Source organism: Geotrypetes seraphini, chromosome 3, assembly GCF_902459505.1.
Source record: "Geotrypetes seraphini chromosome 3, aGeoSer1.1, whole genome shotgun sequence".
NCBI lineage: Eukaryota > Metazoa > Chordata > Amphibia > Gymnophiona > Dermophiidae > Geotrypetes > Geotrypetes seraphini.
In genome coordinates this window covers 6559042-6584112 of record NC_047086.1, presented here as the reverse complement: position 1 = coordinate 6584112, position 25071 = coordinate 6559042, and the positions used below count along the sequence as shown (strand labels likewise).

Genomic DNA, 25071 nt, shown 5'->3' with positions numbered 1-25071 from the left:
TCTAACAAATCAGAGTGAACCAGAAACAACAAAACCATGTCTTCAGCATATGAGAAGGATTTAATTTTCATGAACTAAATAGTTTTGGTGAAAGAGAAGAGACTCCTTGATTCATTTTTTATTCAGTCAAGCACTCTCCCTTCCACTTAGATAAATCTGTGTGTAACCATCCTGACCGGGTTTCCAGGACTCGGTGCACCTCTATGCACAGACACACTCAGTCCAGTGAAGAGATGTAAAGGAAACTTTTGTTTACAAAACCTGGCCTGTTTGCAGTGACACCATATATTTCTTAATTCTTCTCTCTCCTCCTGGGATCTCTTTTCTCCCCCCCCCCCTCCCCAGCCAGGGAAGGTTCACAGATTACCTTCAGTCAGGCAGCAGTCACTCTAACACAGTTTTCAACAAAGGTCCAGCTTTCCCCTTTTCAAGTCTCCCCCATGCCCTCAAGGATGGGACGACTTCCCAGAGCTTTGCATCAGCTCCTAACTAGGGAAGCTCCCTTCTTTTGGAGACCCCTCTCTCCTGGGGGACCTCTCTCAAATGAACTCAGCCTGATCAGAAGTATTCCTCTCTCTCTAGGTCCCGCCCCTGTGACTCAGCAATTGCTTCAGCTCCTGTAAGGTAGCTCAACTCTAAGCTGCTGAGCCTAGTGCACCCTGGGACCTGTAGTCCATCTTTTCTCTGGCTAGTGTCCCCTGCTGCCTGATGGTATAATAGTTGCATTGGCAAGGGAAATCCCCTTAATGTGTCGCACTGTGTTTAAGAATACTGTTAAACCATTTCAGTATAGTACCTGTCAAAGCATAATGTCTCTTGATTTATTAAGCAAACAATCATGTTTTACTATTGACCTTAAAGGAAATGGTCCAGAGAGTTTGAAGAACAGGATCTTCCTTTACACAGCTCCAGTGCCACTAGTCTTCCCAAGGAATATCCCTAACAATAAACCCACGAACAAGCCAGAAAGGGGCATGAAAATGATCCCAAGGAGTAGATAAGAAAATTCTGCTAGACTATTTTTTAGTTTATTTTTAAATTTTCTATCCTGCACTATCTGACAATTCTAGACAGTTTACAGTCTAAACCAGTGTATCGCAAATCGCAAACTGTGTGCCGCAGCAGATTCCAGGTGTGCCCTGACGAGACGCCGATAAGGAGGAGAGGCGCCGATGTGGGCTGACTGCTTATAGGACGTGCCTCTTGCCGCGAGAGGCATGTCCTGTAGGCTGTCAGCCGACACCGACAACTCTCCTCCTCTTCCCGCACCTTCCCTCCTCCAAGATCCCCCACCAGATTGATGGGTTCAGGGTCGCAGCCAGATGGGCCTCCGCGCATGCATGCACGTCGATGTGATGATGTCATGCATGTGTGTGACATCATCGCGTCAGCATCCACATACTTCTGGATGCCTTCCAGCTGGGGCACTGGGTTTAGTGTGCCTTCTGGCCGAAAAGTTTGCGGGGCACTGGTCTAAACACACATAATCTTGTAATAACAATGCTAAAACAAATTATAAAAGACAGAATTCAAGAGCATATTCAAAAATTGTGTCTTCAAATGGCTCATTAACTATACTGCAAACGCAATTTGTCTGAATTCTGCAATAAAAGAAGGACCCCATAAGATATCAGAAAGGCTCTGCAAAAATGTCTTCAAGCATTTCCTGAACTTAATGGCAGGAGTGATTTGTCTAATCTCCATTGGAAGTGTGTTCCATAACATAGCAACACCAATATAAAAAAAAATTGAGGGAACCTCTAACAACAATTTATCAGTTGAACGCAAGGTACTTAGAGGCAGATATATCCTTAAGACAAGCTGATGGGAGCTTTGCTATTCAGGGCATTATGAATGAGTGCATATGTACAGCTAATGTGACTATCTAGCTAGGTGCTTCTTCCATTAAAGGTTTGAGAGAAGAAACAAGCTTGTACATTCTTTCTAAATTACAAATAGTCTTACATTAAGCCCTTCAGTGAGTGTATTCCAGAGTATGGGGGCTGTGGTGATGAGTAGGGATACCAGACGTCCAGAAAAACCTCTTTTTAGAGGACAGTTCGGGCTCCTGAACAGACTTTCCAAAACTCAGAGTTTGCCTGGGCTGCATCTGGAGGGCCTCTGAGCGTGTGCAAATGATGTTACACGCATCTGTGCATGCTCCAGGCCCTCCAGACGCAGAGGAGGCTTTCTGGGGGCGGGGCTGGAGGCGGAACCGGGCTGGGTCATGTGTCCGGGGTTTTCTGTTTTTTTAAATATGGTAATCCTAGTCATGATTACCTTGCTCTGAGCCATACTTGTTCTGTCCTTTTCTAAAGGTGACAATCAGCAAGGCAAAGATCCCATATTACTACCATGTACATCTGCATTATGATGTCATCAAGAATTCTGGGTATGACCTAGATGCATTGTGATGTCACTGAGAGCTCAGACAGCTTCTATTACTTATTTCTGTAGCCCTACTAGACTTAAGCAGTGCTGTACATGAAAACACAGAAAAGAGCTTACTTACCATCTAGTCAAGACAGAAGTTCAGACATTGCCAAACTGAAGATTAATATGCAGTTAAAGGAGTGGAGTGTCTCAGCATTCTCTGCTCCGTTGCATCATGTGGCCTCATAATTTAAGGCAGTTGACAAATATCAAATACAGGCAGAAATTTAAAAATTTTTTATTCAGCTTCAATCATATACAAATTACAGAAATCACATCTACCATATAAAGTTACAGTAGCCTGTGTGGACATTTGCTTGAATTATTTGTATAAATCCTGTGTGTTATTAAATAACATCCATTGATATTGTCCCAAGTATTTTTCTCTTGTTAAATTTTGTTGTGAATTGATGCTTTTAGCTTTCACAAGAATTGAAGGGGCAGCAGGCTGAGATCCAGGAAGGACAGGCAAGAGATTCAGCTTCTTCCATTCCCAAAACAATCCACTCTCAATTATAACTTAGGTGGTAAGCTCTCTGGTAGAGGGGGGCTTCCAGCTGTACCTGAATAGATGACTTGCTTGGAACATGGATTTGGAAAATTTAAATACTGTTTTCTTATAATGTTACTTTATGCAGATAATCTTTTGTTCCTTTCTTTAGGTATTTAAGAATCTTTCAGAACGTAGATCTTTCTAGCAATTTTTACTTTAGGTAAGTATTTTCTGTTTAATGGCATTTCTATTAAATCTTAGGATGTGGAAGAATAAATTTAGGGCTCCTTTTACAAAGCTGCGATAGTGGTTTTAGCGTGCGCTTAGTGCGCACTGAATTGCCCCGCACGCTAGCATTGAGCTGGTGTTAGTTCTAGCCACGTAGCGCGGGTTTGGCGCACTAAAATGCGTGCGCTAAAAATGCTATCGCAGCTTAGTAAAAGGAGCCCTTAGTTATTTTTCTGAATTTATACCTTTCATTCTTCTGTTTATAGATAAATACAAATAGTACAGTTTAAATGGCAGTATTTAGGAAAGAAATGTGAGTTTTTAAAACTTTTTCCCACCACTTGCTCAGCTGGCTTCCCTCCTCCCCTTTCCAGTTTCTCACCATTAATAGTTCAAAAAGATATAAAGCTGAATTAGAAAAGTTTCAAAGAAGAACAACCAAGATGATAAAGGGAATGAAATGCTACACATATGAGCAAAGGCTTGAAAACCAAAAGATCAAGGGGAGATATGACTGAGGGGAAACGACCTACGAGGGAACCGGTGGGGCCATTGGATGACTGTGGAATAAAGAGAGTGCTAAAGGAGGACAAAGAAATCGCCGACAAACTGAACACATTTTTTTGTGTCTGTATTTACCGAAGAGGATATACACAGCATACCAGAACCCATTAGGCTATATGCTGGAAACGAAGACGGGAAACTGACAGGGTTGACGGTCAGTCTAGAAGAGGTATGCAGGCAGATCGATAGGCTTAAGAGTGATAAATCCCCGGAACCGGATGGCATCCATCTGAGGGTCATCAAGGAACTGAACTGCTTCAGCTAACAGCCAATCTGTCAATCAAATCGGGAAAGATTCCGGAAGACTGGAAGGTGGCAAATGTTACACCGATCTTCAAAAAAGGTTCAAGGGGAGATCCAGGAAACTACAAACCAGTGAGTCTGACCTCGGTACCGGGAAAGATGGTAGAGACACTGATAAGGACTGCATCATTGATCACCTTGACGGACACGATCTGATGAGGACCAGCTAGCATGGCTTCAGCAAAGGCAGATCCTGTTTGACGAATTTGTTGCATTTCTTCGAGGAAGTAAACAGGCAGATAGACAAGAGTGACATTGTCTATCTAGATGACATTGTATATCTAGATTTTCAGAAGGCGTTCGACAAAGTTCCGCATAAACGACTACTTCGGAAAATTGCAAGCCATGGAATCGAGGGTGAAATACTCACGTGAATTAAAAACTGGCTGGAGCATAGGAAACAGAGAGTGGGGGTAAATGGACAATTCTCAGACTTGAAGAGCATCACCAGTGGGGTGCCGCAGGGTCTCAGTGCTTGAACCCGTGCTCTTCAACATTTTTATAAATGATCTGGACATTGGTACGATGAGCGAGGTTATTAAATTTGTGGATGATACAAAGTTATACTGAGGAGTGAAGACACAGGGGGATTGCGAAGATCTGCAACATGACATAATCAAGCTCGAGAAATGTGGATAAGTGCAAAGTGATGCATGTCGGGAACAAAAATCTCATAGAAACATAGAAAGATGACGGCAGATAAGGGCTACAGCCCATCAAGTCTGCCCATACCATTGACCCCCTTTTAAGTCTACTGGCCTCCTTAACTCTACTGACCTGTTCTATTAAGTCTATATCCTAGCGACCCTATTCATTGGTATGACTCTCGCAGTGATCCCACATAGGTATCCCATTTATTCTTGAAATCTGGGATACTGCGGGCCTCGATCACCTGTACTGGAAGCTTGTTCCAATGCTCTATCACTCGTTCCGTGAAGAAGTACTTCCTGACGTCTCCACAAAACTTCCCTCCCAGTTTGAGCGGATGTCCTCTTGTGTTCGAGGGTCCTTTGAGAAGAAAGATATCATCTTCCACCTCGACCCGTCCCGTGATGTACTTAAATGTCTCAATCATGTCTCCCCTCTCCCTACACTCCTCGAGAGTATAGAGCTGCAATTTGTTCAGTCTCTCTTCGTACGAGAGACCCTTTAGCCCCGAGACCATCCTGGTGGCCATCCGCTGAACCGACTCAATTCTGAGCACATCTTTACGGTAATGTGGCCTCCAAAATTGCACACAGTATTCTAGATGAGGTCTCACATGGTTCTGTATAATGGCATCATGACCTCAGGCTTCCTGTTGACGAAACTTCTCTTGATACAACCCATCATCTGCCGTGCCTTAGATGAAGCCTTCTCCACTTGAGTAGCAGTCTTCATGTCTGCACTGATGATCACTCCCAAGTCTCGTTCTGCTGTAGTCTTGGTCAAAGTTTCTCCATTCAAGGTGTAAGTTCTGCATGGATTTCCATTTCCGAGATGCATGACCTTACATTTCTTGGCGTTGAAGCCCAGCTGCCGGCAGAGGACCAACTTTCTAAAGTACGGAGGTCCTGTTCCATAGTATTCTGCAGATTGTAGCCATTTATGATATTGCATAGTTTGGCATCATCAGCGAATAAGGTTACCTTACCTTGAAGCCCTTGAGTCAAATCCCTAATGAATATGTTGAAGAAGAGTGGACCCAGGACTGAGCCCTGCGGCACTCCGCTGGTCACTTCCGACGTTTTGGAGAGGGTACCGTTAACCATCACCCTCTGAAGTCTGCCACTTAGCCAGTCTTTAACCCATGCAGTTAGTGTTGCTCCTAACCCCATTGATTCCATCTTGTTCAGCAGTCTGCGGTGTGGGACACTGTCAAAAGCCTTGCTGAAGTCAAGGTATACGACGTCTAAGGACTCTCCCGAGTCCAGCCTTCTTGTTACCCAGTCAAAGAAGCTAATAAGATTGGACTGGCAGGACCTACCCTTGGTGAATCCATGTTGACTGGGGTCCCGGAGATTCCCCTCATTCAAGACCGTATCTAATTTATGCTTAATTAGTGTTTCCATGAGTTTACACGCTATTGAAGTGAGACTCACCGGTCTATAGTTCGCAGCTTCAGCCTTGCAACCCTTTTTATGCAGAGGAATGACGTTGGCTGTTTTCCAGTCCAACGGAACTTTCCCCGTGCTTAGTGAGAGATTGAAGAGCATGGCCAACAGTTCCGCCAGTACATCTCTCAATTCTCTAAGCACTCTTGGGTGTAAATTGTCCGGTCCCATGGCCTTGTTCTCCTTGAGCCTTGTCAGCTCGCTGTAGACGTCTTCAGGTGTGAATTCAAAATTCTGAAACGGGTCTTCCGCAATTTGTTTTGCCTTCAACTGTGGTCCGTGTCCCGGTGCCTCACAGGTGAAGACTGAGCAGAAATATTCATTTAGTATTTCGGCTTTTTCAGAATCCGCCACTGCGTAGTTTCCGTCCGGTCTTCTAAGGCGTACTATGCCGTCTGTGTTCTTTTTCCTATCACTAATATACTTGAAGAAAGATTTGTCCCCTTTTTTAATGTTTTTTGCCAAAGTTTCTTCCACTCGAAGTTTGGCCTCCCTAACTGCTGTTTTGACCGCTGCAGACCTGGTCTTATATTCTACTTTGGTTTCCCTTCTCTGCGTACGTTTGTAGGAAAGAAATGCTGTTTTCTTCTCCTTAATGAGGTGCGAGATCTCCTCAGTGAACCATTGGGGTTTATTGTTTCTTTGCCGTTTGTCTACCGATTTTATGTAGCGATTAGTAGCTTCGTGTATGGATGATTTCAGGTACGACCACATAGCTTCCACATTACCGGTCTCTGCTTGGTCCTAAAGAGTCTGATGGACGAAATCTCCCATGCGTGTGAAGTCGGTGCCCCGGAAGTTAAGTACCTTTGTTTTTGTAATTGATTTAGGGAATCCTTTCCTAAGGTTGAACCATACCATGTTATGGTCGCTGGAGGCTAGCGTATCTCCTACCAAGTCCTCTGAGACGCTTTCCCCGTTGGTGAGTACCAGGTCAAGGATCACCTGGGCCCTAGTGGGCTCCTTTACCATCTGTTTTAGTTGTGCACCATTTATGGAGGCCAAAAGCCTCTTGCTGCTATTGGTGGTTGCTGAAAATGTGTGCCAGTCTGCATCAGGCATGTTGAAGTCCCCAAGCAGTACAGTGTCGCCCCGTAGAGTGATATTCTCTATGTCCTCAATTAATTCCGTGTCCATGTCTTCCATTTGTCTTGGGGGTCTGTATACCACACCAAGATACAGGCATTTATTGCCACCTCTTGCCAGGTTAACCCAGATGCACGAATACAGGATGTCCGGGGCGGTACTTGGAGAGACCTCCCAGGAAAAGGACTTGGGATTTCTGATCGACAAGTCCATGAAGTCATCTGCACAGTGTGCTACGGTGGCAAAAAAGGTGAACAGAATGCTAGGAATGATTAAGAAGGGGATCACGAGCAGATCAGAGAAGGTCCAGCACTGGTCGCTGTACATGAAGAAGGACACGGTACTACTCGAAAGGGTCCAGAGAAGAACGACTAAAATGGTTAAGGAGCTGGAAGAGTTGCCGTACAGTGAGAGATTAGAGAAACTGGGCCTCTTCTCCCTTGAGAAGAGGAAACTGAGAGGGGACATGATTGAAACATTCAAAATACTGAAGGGAATAGAATTAGTAGAGAAAGACAGACTGTTCACCCTCTCCAAGGTAGGGAGAACGAGAGGGCACTCTCTAAAGTTGAAAGGGGATAGATTCCGCACAAACGTAAGGAAGTTCTTCTTCACCCAGAGAGTGATAGAGAACTGGAACGCTCTTCCGGAGTCTGTTATAGGGGAAGACACCCTCCAGGGTTTCAAGACAAAGTTGGACAAGTTCATGCTGAACTGGTGAGACTGGACTCATTTAGAGCACTGATCTTGACCTTGGGGCCGCCGCGTGAGCGGACAGCTGAGCAGGATGGACCGCTGGTCTGACCCAGCAGCGGCAATTCTTATGTTCTTATGTCTACAAAATCCTGAGCAGTGGAGAGTGGGTAAAAGTGAACTGATTTTCTACTCTCTCAAAAAGTATGGTGAATAGGACATGCTCCATAAACTTACATGGAAATATTTTTAAAACAAATAGAGGGAAATATTTTTTCCTCAGCAAGTAGTTAAGCTCTGGAGCTCATTGCCAGAGAATGTGATAATGCTTTTAAAACAGAGAATAGTGATGTTTCTGGAATCCTGTGGATTACAGGTCTTGAGGCTACATGGATTCACTAGATGCAAGTCTTGTCAGACAAATCTGATCAATTTCTTTGACTGGGTGACCAGAGAATTAGATAGAGGGAAAGCACTAGATGTGGTATTAGCAAAGCCTTTGACAGTGTTCCACACAGGTGTCTAATAAACTGAGTGTCCTTGGGTTGACGGATTGTGTGAGGAACTGGCTGAGAGGGAAGCGACACAGGAAAATGGTCAATGGAGATTGTTCTGAGAAAAGGGATGTTGCCAGTGATTTGCCTCAAGGTTCGGTTGTTGGGCCTGTTCTTTTTAACATTTTTTTAAACAATATTGCCGAAGGGCTGACTGGTAAAATTTGCCTTTTTGAGGATGATACCAAAATCTACAATAGAGTAGACACCCCTGATGGTGTACAAAACATACATAGTAACATAGTAGATGACAGCAGATAAAGACCCGAATGGTCCATACAGTCTGCCCAACCTGATTCAGTCTAAAAATTTGTTGGGTGTTTTTTCTTCTTCTTCGCTATTTCTGGGCAAGAATCCAAAGCTTTGCCTGGTACTGTATTTAGGTTCCAACTACTGAAGTCTCCATCAAAGCTCACTCCAATCCATCTACACCCTCCCAGCCATTGAAGCCCTCCCCAGCCCATCCTCCACTAAACAGCCATATACAGCCACAGACCATGCAAGTCTGCCCAGTACTGGCCTTAGTTCTTCAATATTTATTATTATTTTCTGATGCTAGATTCTGTGTGTTCATCCCATGCTTTTTTGAACTCTCACCATTTTCATCTCCACCACCTTTCTCGAGAACGCATTCCAGGCATCCACCACCCTCTCCGTAAAGAAGAATTTCCTTACATTGCTCTTGAATCTACCACCCTCAACCTCAAATTATGTCCTCTGGTTTTACCATTTTCCTTTCTCTGGAAAAGATTTTGTTCTACGTTAATACCTTTCAAGTATTTGAATGTCTGAATCATATCTCGCCTGTCCCTCCTTTCCTCTAAGGTATTCAGGGCTTCCAGTCTCTCCTCATATGTCTTTTGGCGCAAACCTCCCATTATTTTCGTCACCCTCCTCTGGACCACTTCAAGCCTTTTTGTGTCCTTTGCTAGATACGGTCTCCAAAACTGAACACAATACTCCAAGTAGAGCCTCACCAACAACCTATAAAGGGGCATCAACATCTTTGTTCTTCTACTGAATATTCCTCTCTTTATACAGCCTAGCATCCTTCTGGCAGCGCAGTTTTTTCACCTTTATATCTTCGAACACTATCACCCCAAGGTCCCTCTCCCCATCCATGCATATCAGCCTCTCACCTCCCAGCATATACGGCTCCTTCCGATCATTAATCTCCAGATGCATTGCTCTGCATTTCTTTGCATTGAATTTTAGTTGCCAGATATTAGACCATTCCTCTAACTTTTGTAGATCCTTTTTCATGTTTTTTACTCACTCTCCCGGTGCACGTCCAGCCTGAGTATATCTCAACACTGACTGCAAGTACCTCAGAAACACCGGTGCGCACTAAGGATTGACGTTCCAGATCTTCGATATGGGGGTCGAAGCATATGTCTTCCTGCACCGGTCTCTTTCTTCATAATCTTCAAGACCAGTGACTCCGGTACCATCTCGAAAGGTCTCATGTAAGACTAAACATCTTGAAACGTCGACACCTGATCGTTGGCATCGCTCTCCTTCTCTACTACAGGATTCAGATCTCTTCAGGGATTCTGACCCTTCTTTATCATCTTCTACTGAAGCGGCCTCGTCTGCCTCAGCCTCTCCACATTGGTCTCCTACCATAGCCTCCTCTCCGTCAGAACGTATTTCATTCTCCAAATTCATTCGTCAGATGGGGAAAGACCTTTCCATCCCTCTAGAGGCTGATTCCAAATACAGTAAAAAAAATTTGGAAACTTTAGATTATGAGCAGCCTCCTAAGAAATGCTTAAGTTACCACTCCATGGCATTTTGAGGGAGACTTTTTATAAGAACTTGGAGACTCCACTTTATATCCCAATGACAAAAACCCAACCGGCCCCTCAGCAAAAGCCGGCCCAGTCCTTTTGACATGTTTCTCCAGAGCATAGCCTTAGTTCCACTTCTACAGTCTTTTCCTCAGCCTACAGGAGGCAGACTTCAGCATTATATCGATTGTTAGGAGCTCATCACCTCTGATCTCTGGGATCATTCGTCAGGGTTACATTCTTCATTTCAACACCCTTCCTCCAGATCATCCTTCAAGAGAGTCTGCTTCAAATCCTGCGCACTCCTCTTCTTTTTCAAAAGATCTAATCCCTCCTCAATGCGATCGAGGAGGTTTCTCCCTCTCAGCAAAATCAGGGATTTTACTCTCGTTACTTTTTAATTCCAAAGAAGATGAGAGGACTTCATCCAATTCTGGACCTAAGAGCCCTCAACAAATTTTTGGTCAAGGAGAAATTTTGAATGCTGTCTCTAGCCCTCCTCTATCCTTTCCTGGCTCAGAACAAATGGCTATGTTATCTGAATCTAAAAGAAGCCTATACTCATATACCGATTCATTTGGCTTCCCGCAAATATCTCTGCTTCCAAATAAATCAACGTCATTATCAGTTCAGGGTACTACCGTTCTGCCTGGCTTCTTCTCCAAGAGCCTTCACGAAGTGCCTGATTGTAGTAGCGGCTGCCTTACGATCCCACGGTCTTCAAGGCTTCCCTTATCCGGATGATTGGTTGATCAAGGCTCATTCTCAGGCTGTTGCTCTAGCAACGACTCACACTATATCTTTTCTTCAAGCATTGGGCTTCGAGATCAACTTTCCAAAATCCAACCTCCTACCAACTCAAAGTCTGCAGTTCATTGGGGCCATTCTGGACACCACTCTTATGAGGGCATTTCTCCCTCTGCACCTATATCACCAGCTGCTTCGCCTCAAGACGGTGTCAGTGAGGCGCATGATGGACCTTCTCATCCACATGGCTTCCACAGTCCATGTTACCCCACTGGCTATGCCACATCTTCGCACGTCTCAATGGACTTTCGCTTCTCAGTGGTCTCAAACGACAGTAATATGGGACCTTAATGTGGTTCTTTCCAGGTTAATGAAGCCTCCGTTTGAACTAATGGCTACGGCTCATCTTAATTTTCTCACCTGGAAAGTTATTTTTCTCATCTCTCTTACTTCTACAAGGAGAGTCAGTGAGCTGCAAGTGTTAGTGGCAGACCAGTGTTCACAGTTTTTCACCATGACAAAGTGGTTCTGCGCAAGTACACAAAGTTTCTGCTGAAAGTTGTTACTGAGTTTCATCTCAATCAATCATTTGTTCTTCCAGTTTTTTTTCCCTAAGCCTCATTCTCATGCAGGAGAAATGGCTCTTCACACTCTGGACTGTAAACGTGCTTTGGCCTATTACATCGACAGGACAAAGCCCCACCGAATATCTCCCCAACTCTTCATCTCATTTGATCTTAACAAGTTGGGGCATCCTTCTTACAAGAGAATGATTTCCAACTGGTTGGCTGTCTGTATATCATTCTGTTATGCTCAGACTGGACTGCAACTGGAGAGTCGTGTCATAGCCCACAAAGTCTGAGCCATGGCAGTTTGTTTAGCTTTCCTCAGATCTACTCCTATTGAAGAAATCTGTAAAGCTGCTACTTGGTCCTTGGTTCATACTTTCACCTCACATTACTGTCTGGAAACCTTTTCCAGACGGGATGGGTACTTCGGCCAGTCAATTTTACAAAATTTATTCTCTTAAAGGCCAACTGTCCCACCATCCCATTCTGGTTAGCTTGGAGGTCACCCATGTGTGAGAATATGCTGCCTACTTGTACTGGGATAAAGCACAGTTATCCAGGGTGTTATCCAGGGACAGCAGGCAGATATTCTCACAACCCATTCCCCTGGTTGTCTTCTTAGGTGGCTTATCTGAACTGAGGGGCTGAAGTCGGGTGGGAAGGCATGTGCACATGTGCGGTGCAGGCTATTGCGAACTTTTTGAAAGTCTTAAAGTGGCAATGCACTTTTGAAGTGTCTGTACCGGGGCTCATAGCCTATCAATAGACAACTTTGGCCTTTTAGCAGCTATAATTATCTGAGTAAGTGTCTTGGATTTTGGAGTTGGGGGGGGGAGGAAGAGTTATATGGTCACCCCTGTTCTCTTGCTTTAAAATATTGACCTGCCTATCCCTCCCATATATTTTGGTTCTTCAGTGTTTCTCTTCCCTCCTTGCCCTACCTTGTCTCCCTGTTGGTATGCAAATAATCATGGTTAAGCTTCCCCCGTTCGACATTATAGTTCTTATTCAGCAGAATGTGTGTTACTGCCCAGAGGGCAGATTTATCTTTGAAATGGCAAGTTGCACTGTGGTGAGAGGAGGGATTCTGGAAGGAATTCTGCAGTGTTTTAATTCTCGTTACTGAAGCCTTCGCATTTTCTTCCCAGCTACAGCTATGATCTGAGCCATTCCCTTCAGTACAATCTGACCATCCTGAGGATGCCTCTGGAGACCCTGAAGAATGAACCTCCAGCCCAGGCTCGACAGGAAAGCTTTGATATTTTTGAAGATGAGGGGCTCGTTGCCCAGGGTGGAAATAGTGGGTATAATTTTTACAAATCCATTACACTGAATGATTCAGAAGCTTATCTTTCTCTTAGTAATCCTACTGCTTATTTTGTTGTTCAATACAGTGTCATAACAGCCCTGACTTCACAAATGATTATGTAAAGTACTAATTATAATGCTGTGCATTTAAACAATGCATCGTGCAGAGCGAATTAATCATCATTAAATAGTAACTCTGGGAGGTAATTGAGCATGTTGACATTTTCCAGAAATTGATTATGCCGAGTACCAGTATGAAGCTTTGCTAAGCACCGTGTTTCAGCTGCGAAAAGAAAAGCATATTCGGTGTTATCTGGACGGTGCAGAGAGATCCAATTATATTATTTCATGAGCTGGAATAGAAACCTGATGACACGTGTAGTAACATCAGTTCTAACATACCACCTCATGTCTGATTCAAGTGGATAGTTCAAATGGCAACACCGGTGAGCTGTATATCACATGGTATAAGAAAAGGCCTCTAACATAGATTAATGCAGGATCAACACCAAAACTCACAAAACAACAAGCTGAAAGATAATAATAATAATAACAACTTTATTTTTGTATACCGCAATACCACAAACAGTTCAGAGCGGTTTACAATGCAAGAGACTGTACATATTCAGCGAAGATATTAAGCAAGAGACTGAACAATGCAATTGAGAGCGGTTTACAATGTAAGAGACTGTACATAAGCAGCGAAGATATATATACAGCAAAGATACAATGCAAGAAACTGTATAATGCAATTGAAGCGGTTTACAATGCAAAGAGACTGTACATATGCAGCAAAGATATAGTGCAAAAGACTGTCCATATATAGCGAGGATACAGAGAATTGATTGACAAATATAATGGAACCAATTTCAATTACAGGAGAGTACCAAGAGGGGAAGAAGAAGCCGGAGGGAGGGAAGGAGGGGGGGGGGAAGATCGGGGAGGAAGGGAGGCGGTTAGAGATAGGTCATTAGGCGGGGAGGGTAGGGGTTAGAGAAATTTATCAAAGAGGTAAGATTTGAGAGATTTCCTGAAGGATGGATAGGATGGAGCAGATGAGATGAGGGTGGTCAGGCAATCAGTCCATCTGCCAGTTTGGAATGAGAGAGTTTTGTTAAGGAATCTTTTGTAGATGCATCCCTTTAGGGATGGGTAGGTAAACAGATAGGTATTGCGTGTGCGATTGGTGCCTGGGAATGCAAAGTGGTGTGACAGGTATATCGGGGACGAGCCAGTTAAGGTTTTGAAGCAGAGGCAGGCGAATTTGAAGATGACCCTTGCTTCTATAAGCAACCAGTGAAGTTTTCTGTAGAAAGGGCTAATATGGTCTGACTTTTTGAGGCCGTAAATGAGGCGGACGACGGTGTTTTGGATGAGCCTCAGGCGATTAATGGTTTTCTTGTAGGAACCCAAATATATGATATTGCAGTAGTCAAGGGTGCTTAAGTTTAGGGATTGGACCAGCAGTCTGAAGGAGGGGAAGTCGAAGTAATGTTTGATGGTGCAGAGTTTCCAGAGGGTGTGAAAGCATTTTTTGACCTGGGCATTGGTATGGTCTTCGAAAGTCAGGCAGCGGTCCAGCATGACTCCAAGAATTTTGATGGTGGAATTGATAGGGTAGGTTAGACCGTTAAGTTGCAGGGTGGTGGTCATTAATTTGTGGTTGGGACTTGCGAGGAAGAATTTGGTTTTTTCTGGATTTAGTTTTAGTTTGAACCGAGTAGTCCAGTGTTCGACCATCGTGAGTACTGATGAGACGTGTTGTTCTGTTGCTTGTGACAAGGAGGAGATAGGGATGACGATTGTAATGTCATCTGCATAAATGTAGGATTTCAGATTTCGGTCTGATACCATGTATCCCAGTGATGCCATGTAAATATTGAACAGGGAAGGAGATAGGGGGGGAGCCTTGAGGAACTCCACAGGGGTTGCACCAGGTATGGGAGAAGATTCCTTCATTGTGGACTTGGTAGGTGTGGTTTTTTAGGAAGCCTGTGAGCCAAGTTAGTACCTGTCCCAAAATGCCTATAGAGTCGAGGCAGCTAAGCAGAATGTTATGGTCTACTAGGTCGAATGCACTGCTAAGGTCAAACTGGAGTAGCAGTGCGCTGTTTCCCAGGGAGAATAGTTGGAGGAGTTAGTCAATTAGTGATGCTAGGACGGTTTCCGTGCTGTAGTTAGTGCGGAATCCAGACTGGGAGTCATGAAGAATGTTAAACTTCTCAAGGTAGGACATGAGGTCATGGTTGACAAGGCCTTCCATAATTTTGAGGAAGGGGGGTATGTTGGCAATGGGTCTGTAGTTGGCGGCTGAAGAGAGTGGTTCTTTGGGGTTTTTGATGATTGGAGATACGAGGATGTGGCTGAGTTCCAGCAGGAAGTAGCCGGTGGACAGGCAGAGGGTGACCCAATTAAAGAGCTCAACTTTGAAGGGGGGGAGCTATTTTCATGATGGAGGGAGGGCAGTTATCTAGTAGGCAGTTGGATTTGGAATATTTAGTGTATAGCTCGAGAAATAGGTTCAAGTCTGGGTTTTCGAAGCTACTCCAGGTCATGTCGGCGGTTGAACCTTCGTAATCTGGGTTAAGTAGATGGATTGAAGGGCTGGTGCTTGACGTTGCAAGAGAGGTTTTTAAGTTATGAATTTTTTTGGCAAAGTAGTCGGCTAGGTTTGTTGAGGAGGGTGGAAGATCTGTGGGGGAGCTTTTATGAGAGTTGGTGTCAAATAAGGAGTTGACTATTCTGAAGAGTTTATTGCTGTTTAGGGATGGGGTGTTGATTGATTGGGAGTAATATTTGGAACGTTTCTCTTTGATCATTCTTTTGTATTCAATGACTTTTATGCGTCAGGAGTCTGTGCCTGATTTGCACCAAATTCTTTCTAGTTTGCGCACTTCTTGTTTCAGAGCTAGAAGGTCGGCGTCAAACCAGGTGGCAGATAAGTTTCCAAGTTTCCAAGTTTTTAATATCCCGATCATAAAATGAATATCTGACCGGTTTACAATTATAAAAAAAATTTAATATAGAGTAGAGAGAAATAAAAAGAGTGTAAAAAAGTAGATAGAGTGAACAAATATGACATTTACAGACAAACTAGAAAGTGAGGAAAGATGGGGAGGTGGGAAAGCGATGTTTTTTCCTGCAGGGTTTCAGTGGAGCCATGTCATTTAGAACCTGAGTGCTGAAGTTATTCCAACCTGGGATGAAGTTGAGGTCTGGGTCTGGGATGGATGTTGGGTTGTAGTGGGACCAGAATTCTTCAGGGTTTAGTTGACCTCTAGTCCATATTGTTTTTTCTTTGTGCATAGTTCTTGGTTGCCTTTGGGTTTTAGTTGGGGGTGGTTTAGAGAATCCTAGGGATGTTAGGAAGGAGAGTGAAATTCTGTAAGAGCTGCCTGGTATTGAGCAACAGCATTGGGGCCTTAAAGGAGCATTTTCTGGCTTCTGTAAATATGCACAAAGATGGATTGTTGCATCCTGGGCTCAGTTTGGGCAGAGTGGGGCACACATTTATGCACATAGGGCCTGTTTCTATATATGTCACCTAAAAGTTGATGCCAACCAGTTTGGCGCTAAGCGCGAATCTATACAAATTAGGCACACTGTATTTATGCCAGGGCATTCTTGGCCTAATGCTTGCCCCTAAGTTACGCACCCAATGGTGCCCAAGTCAAAAGCACATCCCCTAACAACGCCCAATGCCCAAATTTAAGTAGGCGCTTTGGGCTAGGTGCTTACCAAGTTGTGCACCTAACGTTCTGTTAACTCCAGTTAATGTCAATTAGGTGTTAATTGCCGATTATTTGAGATGTGTGGAATATAAATGTTTTAAATAAATATTTAATTAAGTTGGGCACCTTCATGGGCTAGGTGTGCCGACGTAGGTGGGCTTTTTAGAATTTGAGGGATAGAGTAACATTTTATAATCCACGCACATTGCAATCTAGACATGTGCGGCTGACATAAATGTCTGCAAAGCAGGTGCATGTAAGGTGGCTTACCCAAGTATTCTATAAAGAGGGTAGGATTCATATGTGTGCTTTTCCTAGGCACCCTGCGTGTGTTAGCTTGGCACTCGCTTTCAGATGCCTTTTCTTTCTAAAATGAAACATAACCAAAATGTGTTCTCTACCTCGTTGCATTTTGTGAATATGATGGAAGAAAATTAGGAATGCTTGAAACCATGCACATTTCCTCTTAACTCTTTTTTCAGGTGTTTTTGGGATTTACAGTGAACCATACATGAAATATGTTTGGAATGGGGAACTGCTGGCTGCTGTGAAAAACACAGTGCATCATGACTGGCTGTTGTATATTATTCATGGATTCTGCGGCCAGTCAAGTATCCTTCTATTCTCTGTCATTAGTTGTCCTAATCGGGTCTGTTTTCTTCCTTATTGATCTTTTGCTGCCATGACAATAATGTCGGCTTTCTTCTCTCTCTCAATTGGTTTTGGGCCTGCTGCTAACTCCCAAATTTTCCTCTCTTGTTTTGGTTCACATTTTGCTTTCTCTTCCCACCTATTTACCTGTCTCACTTCTATATCAATCTGAATGCACTACCTTTTTCTATAAATTTCTCTTTTCCCCCCAAACCAGGACCAAGAGTTGTTACTTCATTGCTTGACGGGAATTCTGTGTCTGCTTTCTGGATTCATTTCTGTTGATTGGTCCATTTTGTTTATCTATATTCTGTGGGGTTCCTTCATGATCCCTTCCTTGCCTGGCTTCTCTGCATTTATTTAACTCATTTCAATAGTTAATAGCTTCAGATGAATTCCTTGCAGATTGTGACAGGGAAAAGGCAAAAGTCCCTAATACACCAGGGTTTCAGCCTTTGAAGCAGTGTCTCGCAAACTTTTTCGAGCCAGGGTACACTAAACCTAGTGTCCCCTGCTTGAGACACCCGGAAGTGCGCTGGCATCAGCGTGATGACGTTTTGGCCAGGTACTAGTGACTTGGATTGGCCACCGTGAGAACGGGCTACTGGGCTTGATCGACCATTGGTCTGATCCAGGAAGGCTGTTCTTATGACGTCAATGCGCCACTGTCAGCGCATGCGCAAAGGCCCTTCAAACGGGCAGAGAGAAGAGGTGCCAGCATTGAGAGATTGCTTACAGGATGTGCCTCTCTTTGCGAGGGGCACATCCTGTAGACAGTCATTCAGCACCTCTCCTCTTCCCCAGTGTACTGCAGCACACCGGAAGTCTCAGGAGGCACACACTGCTTTAAAGCATGAAAGCTGCAATTCAGATCAGGAAAAGGCCCTAAGAAATAGGGGGGAAATAATTTTTCCAATAAAAAGAGAGTAGAATTATTGGAGTATCTGCCAGAAAACCCTCAATCAATTCTGAAAGGCTTAGAGAATCCACGACCTCATAGCACTAATCCTCTTCCTTTAGATTGCTGGTTTGAGAGCAGTGCTAAGTTCCCGAAGAAGGGGGAGCCCCATTGAACTAAAACACAGCACGCTACTGGATCTTAAACATTTTTTCGGCGCATTGCTGAAGACAACGAAGATAAGTAAAATATTTAACTCTTTGAACGTGGAGCAGCCTAATGAAGTGGATAGAACGTTTACTGTAGTTGATAAGACTTTTGACGCTAAAAGTTTCTAAAGAAATATTGAGCTTGTAGTTTTATTGGAGCATCACATTATTTATTTATTTATTCAATTTTCTATACCGTTCTCCCAGGGGAGCTCAGAACGGTTTACATGCATTTATTCAGGTACTGAAGCATTTTCCCCTGTCTGTCCCGGTGGGCTCACAATCTATCTAATGTACCTGGGACAATGGGGGGATTAAGTGACTTGTCCAAGGTCACAAGGAGCAGCGTGGGTTTGAACCCACAACCTCAGGGTGCTGAGGCTGTAGCTTTTAACCACTGCGCCACACTCTCCCATTATTAAGCACTTTTTGTTTAACGCACAAGACATGTTTTACAAGAGGTCCGGGGGATGCTCGTTTGGGTTCATCCGAACACAACTCTTGACTGTGAGGCTTCTAGCCCTTTTATGAGTTGTGACAACTGAGGACTCTCATCATTAAACATTTAACATTTATTTTCACAATTATGGTAGAGTGAGGTTATGGATTCGCTAAGCCTTTTATAATTGATTGAGGGCTTTCTGGCAGATATTCCAATAATTCTACTCTCTTTATTGGAAGAATTCTTTGCCATCTATTTTGGACATTCTTTCATATTGGGTTAATTTTGCTTTAAAGTACTTAAATATGAATATTCCTAGTGCTAAGGCTCATTTGCCCCTGGATAATAAAAGGACAGTGAATAAACAAACCACACACGAAAAAGGACACCAGCTGGACATCGCAGCCTACATGTCCCAATAGACCACATAACCAGAGATCCAAACGGAAAATGGAACCGTTCCCTTTGGTCTGATCACTACACTTACTCCTTTGAAATCAATTGGACCAGTAATAAAAACATTCCAACTACTCAACAGACAACCTACAACTCACCCAAACATATTGATCCCACCATATTCTGGACAAAAACAGACACCATAATCCAACACTACACACCTAAAGACTTCATCTCAAAATGGACCCTTCTAAGTACTGCTACCCTGGACGAACTAGCCCCAGAAAAACCCAAAACCAAAATCCACAGAAAATTAGACAAGTGGTTCGACAACCAACTACTCCAACTCAAAAGACAATGCAGACAACTAGAAAGAAAATGGAGAAAAAGCGACCAAGAGTCCACAAAAACAGCATGGACAGTAACAAACCAAAAATACAAACAAAAACTGAAAGAAGAAAGAAAGACATACTACTCAAAACAAATAGGGGTTGGACCCCAAGACACAAAAAAGCTATTCCATCTACTAAAAGTCCTCACAAACACCACACCTTACATAGCCAACAGCAACTCCCCCCCCCCCCACACACACACCTTCAGCCACCCTCTTAGCCCCATACTTCAAAAACAAGATCGCAAACATCAGAGCCTCATTCAACGGAAACCCCACACACATAGAGCCATCATTTCCCTCTACCGAAAAAGAACCAGTCGCAGCAGATAGAACCCAGTCCCATTTCTCACCCATACAATGGGCAGAGTTCAACAATCTTTATAATAAATACAGCCATGCAGCCTGCGACCTTAACCATTGCCCTCCATACCTACTGAAAACCTCAAATACATTATTCCGCTCCCTGCTTCTACAATGGATACACTCCTCACTACTAAAGGGTCATTTCCTTCAAAAACTCAGCGAAATCATTATAATTCCGATATTAAAAGACCCCAAAGGAGCAACGGACCAACCTTCCAACTACAGACCCATAGCCTCAATCCCACTGTACGTCAAACTGAAGGTCTAGTAGCCAAAACTTTAGCCTCCTACCTAGATAATCACAACATATTCCACCCCACACAGTCGGGTTTCAGAGCCAACTACAGCATGGAGACACTACTAGGAACACTAATGGACACTGCAAGACAATACCTCTGTACAGGCAAGAAAATCCTGCTCATACAACTAGACCTCTCTGTAGCCTTCGACCTGGTAGATCACGACATTCTTTGCCCGAGACTCCATAGGAATCTCAGGCAAAGTACTTGCATGGTTCAAAGGCTTCCTACAATCAAGAACATATAGGGTTAAAACAATGCAAGAAAAATAGATCCATGGTCCAACCCCTGTGGAGTTCCCCAAGGATCACCCCTATCACCCACACTATTCAATATATACATAACCTCCCTCAGCTCCTACCTAGACAATCAGGGCATAACTTCATTCAGCTACGCAGATGACATCACTATTCTCCTCCCCTTCGACCATCCAGAACCCACCATGACAAGCACTATACACAGAACACTCGAAACGGTAGCAACATGGATGACAGAGCACAAATTAAAACTTAACCCTGACAAAACAAACTTCATCCTCCTAGAAAACAACAAAACTCCAACCTTAACAAATCTAGTAATAAACTTGATCTCATACCCAATTCAACCCACACTAAAACTTCTAGGAGTTATAATTGACAGAGGCTGTATCATGCAACCACAAATCAACAAAGTAATAAAAGCATTGTTCGTGACCATGATAAAACAATTACAAACAATACAAATTCAGCCCTGAGACTCGTCTACTCACTGAAAAAATATGACCATATCATAGAGGCATACCATGATTCACACTGGCTTCCAATACAAGCAAGAGTACACTTCAAATTCTACTGCCTACTTTTCAAGGCTATTAACAGAGAAAGTCCAACCTACTGGAATAACCGACTAACTCAATCCTCTTCAACCAGGCACAGGAGAACCCACTCACTATTCACACACCCATCATCCAAAAATGTCAAACGAAAAAAACTATATGACAACCTAATAGCCTCCAAAGCAGTTAAACTGGACAGACAAATCACCACTCTGTTATCATCAACCACAAGCTACAAAATCTTCAAGAAAGATATTAAAACCATACTCTTCAAAAAATACATAAAACCCATCTAGCACGACCAGTCCCTACCCAACCCCCCCCCCCCTTCAACCCTCTCTATATCCTTAATACTCTCTAATGTTCTTCTATCTACCCAACATAATCTAAAATGCTTCTAATTTACCCAATACTTATCTCCTTAAGATCTCGACTTCTCTTTGGAAATTCTTTATCCAAAAATTATCACCTTAAGATCTCGACAACTCTTTGGTACTTCTTAAGTAAATATTATGACATCGCTTATGCTGTTCATGCAAACTTTTAATGTAATTCTTGTTAACTTTGATGTAATCCGCCTTGAACCGCAAGGCATTGGCGGAATAGAAATCACTAATGTAATGTAATGCAACATAACCAAATACCCCTTTCTTTGAACAAGCAGGAAGGATGGAGACAAGTAGAAACAGCAGGCAGAAGTAGCACGGCTCAGCCAGTTAGAACTCCAAGCACACCTGAGCTTCTGTTTCAACAAGCAGAGAAGCTGGAAGCAGGAGGAGGGTTCCTCACTTGCAGGAAACCGCGAGCAGAAGTTCACTTCCAAGGCTGCTCTACAAAGGAAGCCTGAAGGGGAGAGAACCCAGAGACTTTAATCAGCCAGAACTAGGTAAATGCCTGCTTGTCTAAGGATAAAGCACAGTTACTTAGCATAACAGGTGTTATCCTGGGACAGCAGGCAGATATTCTCACAACCCGCCCACCTCCCCTTGTTGGCTTCTTCGCTTGGGCATTGAACTGATGACCTCGCGAACTGGGTTCAGGCGGGAAGGCACTCATGTATGCGCAGTGCGGGCAGTCTAAAAAGCTTGCTAAAGCTTAAAGTGATACTACACTTTTCATTATCCATATCAGGGCTCTGTGGATGACGTCACCCCATTTGTGAGAATATCTGCCTACTGTTCCAGGATAACACCTGTTACGGTAAGTAACTGTGCTGTCTGGAGTGAACTTTGATGGTAACGCTAGTTGTGGGCACCTAAGGACAGTACTAGGTGGACTTTTACGGTATTTGGCCCAGAAATATCAAAGAAAAAAGACAGTCTAATCATGAATTTATAATGTGTATAACTATTGGACAGACTGGATGGACCATTCGGGTTTTTATGTGCTGTCATTTACTATGTTTCTATGAGTGTGGTCTAAAATAAACTAAAGTGAAAGGGTAAATGTACCATAATTCCAATCTGTTACTTTTTAAGGTGTACAGGGAATGAGAGAAAAGATCTGTTAGCCTTAACCAACTTTTTAAGAACTGTTAATCTATGGCCGGCCAATCTACGTTACGCTCATAGCAAGAAGGTCAAGCAGATTCGCTGGAACACGTTTCCTAAAGAGAGGTGCCAACTGTGAGGTAATATGAAGATTAATTTGGATTTTTATCTTCTGGTACCTTTTCTTAATACATTTATGTGAATCTCAAGTGGCAAATATGAAAGCATGCTGCTGAAGAGCATAGGAAAAGCCAGCATTGATGTTGAACATAGGACAAAGGCTTATACACTTCTCCCTCTGTATCCACGGCGGTTAGGGTAGAGCCGGCCCACGAATATTAAAGAACTGCAAATAGTATTCGGGCCAGCTCCGACCCTCCCTCCAGCAACCCATAAGCCTTACCTGGTGGTCTAGTGGAATTTCGGGGCAGGGGTGATCTTCCTACGCTCCTGCCCCGTGCAGATCACTCATAGGAAATGGCTGCTGTGAGCTTCCGTCGTAGTCTCGGGACTCATGGCAGCCATTTCCTATGAGTGATCTGCACGGGGCAGGAGCGTAGGAAGATCGCTCCTGCCCTGAAAACCCGCTAGACCAGCAGGTAAGGCTTAAGGGGGGGTCTAAGAGGGCTTAAAAATAGCCCAGAAAATGAAAATGTATAAAAAAAAAAAATTGCGAATAACCAAATCTGCAGATGTTGAAACTGTGGTTTCGGAGGGAGAAGTGTACATGTTACTTAGGTGAGAAAATATTAGAGACTAGAATTAGGGGAGTAGAGAGGGAACGGTAACAGATATGGGTGCTTTACAAGTTGGGAGGGTAAGGCATAAACGCAGTTTCAAAAAAGCAGGGTTTTAGACTGGATCTGAACATCATGAGAGACGGGGCCCAAAACACTGAGTCAGGCAGGATGTTCCAGGCATAAGGGATGGAATGGTATGCGGAGACAGACAGGGAGCTTGAAGACTGTGCACCAAGCAGAGGAGGCACTGGCCCGAAACATCCCCTTTATCTTTGTCATGCTGCAGTCTGTGATAGGGCAAAGCTGATGGTGTTGGAGTTGAAAAGTAAAAGAGGGATCATAGGGGGTGATGAGGAGAGAGAATAAGAAGGGTGAATGCAAGAAAGAGGGGGAAACACAAAGGATATATGGGAATTGGGGGGAAATGACTGAATTTTGTAGAGGTGATCTTGGAAGAGGGAGATGAGAGAAAAAGTATGAGCAGGAGTGATTGAGTGATTAAAAGCTGAAGCTGGAGGAGGGTTGATCTCATGGGGAGGGGAATAAATGAGTGGTTGAGCTCGAGGAAGGCTGGTGCTTAAGTGGAAGATTCAGAGAGAGAGGAAAAAAGAGATGAAGGAGCCTATGATGGTGCTTGAAGAAGAGGAGAAGAAATGAGCCTGGATGATGTGTGGACAGATGGAGAGCCAGGTAGATGGATTAGTGGTTGATGTGAGGGGTGGGTGAGACTGCGGTGGAAACACAAGAGAGGGAGAGTAGGAAAGAGGGGATGAACTGGAGAGAATGTGAGGGGAAATGAAGGGAAGACAGGCAGATAGGTTGAGATGGAAGGCAAGGTGGAAGCTTTCATTCACTGTCTTTTGGAGTGCACACATTTCACATTGTTGCATGTTGAATTGGTTAGACCGATGGTTTATGTTCTACATTGCCCCCTGTGAGACTTCATTTCATTCCCAGGTTTCTAGCGTTGTGTGGGAGTAGCTATATTGGTTAGTTGAGGAAAGGGGATGCAAGATTGTTGGCCAAAATCCCGTTTTCTTGGGGGGGTTAGATGCTACAAAGGAGAACTAAGAAGTAAAGAAGGTGGCTTTTTAAGAGCAGAGTGGGAAGAGAAGCTAAAAGACTTGGAAAGTAGTTAACATACAGGTATCTAAATGTTAACAGACCTTTTTCTTTTCAAGGGAGATGTTGCCAATGAAGTTGAGACAGAGCAAATAGTATATGATGCCTCGGTGATTTCGTTTGCGGCTGGGAGCTATTCCTCCTATGTCCAAGTTCGAGGCTCCGTACCCCTTTACTGGTCTCAAGATATTTCGACTATGATGCCAAAGCCACCCATCACATGTAGGTTTCTTCTACATCTAGATTCTTTGCAAGTTGTCCTACTTAATATTATCCCAATGAATGAAAAGATAATTTTGCACACATGTTTTCAAGATGTCATTGAAGACACTTGTTTTATTGCAAAGAAATTCTATACTGTGGTGTACAAGAATAAAAATAATAGATATATATCCAACACAATGGGGAGCTATGTTGCTTGCTTGCTTTTCTTTACGGATGTCTTTTTTTCCCCAGTGGTCCAAGCAGATCCATTTGCTCATGTAGCTGCACTTCACTTTGACCAAATGCTTCAGAGGTTTGGCTCTCCCATAATTATACTGAATCTTGTCAAGGTACGGCGAGTCTTTACAAAACCTAAAAAAAGAAAGAATTGTGCTGTTTCTCTTCTCATATCTTCTGGGCCAAAGAACTTGCAATTTCATTTTATCTCTTTCTCAGT

The 25071-nt window shown here is 43.5% G+C and overlaps 1 protein-coding gene across 2 annotated transcripts in view; it reads left to right on the top strand.

Moving 5' to 3' along the window:
- Positions 1 to 25071, top strand: part of FIG4 (FIG4 phosphoinositide 5-phosphatase) — a 291895-nt gene that overhangs the window by 95781 nt on the left and 171043 nt on the right. For both annotated transcript variants that reach the window (XM_033936107.1, XM_033936108.1), the window contains exons 6-11: positions 3096 to 3146; positions 12702 to 12853; positions 17075 to 17203; positions 22588 to 22688; positions 24470 to 24632; positions 24867 to 24964. In XM_033936107.1, coding sequence (XP_033791998.1) covers positions 3096 to 3146; positions 12702 to 12853; positions 17075 to 17203; positions 22588 to 22688; positions 24470 to 24632; positions 24867 to 24964 — 694 coding nt within the window. The remainder of the gene's footprint in view (positions 1 to 3095; positions 3147 to 12701; positions 12854 to 17074; positions 17204 to 22587; positions 22689 to 24469; positions 24633 to 24866; positions 24965 to 25071) is intronic.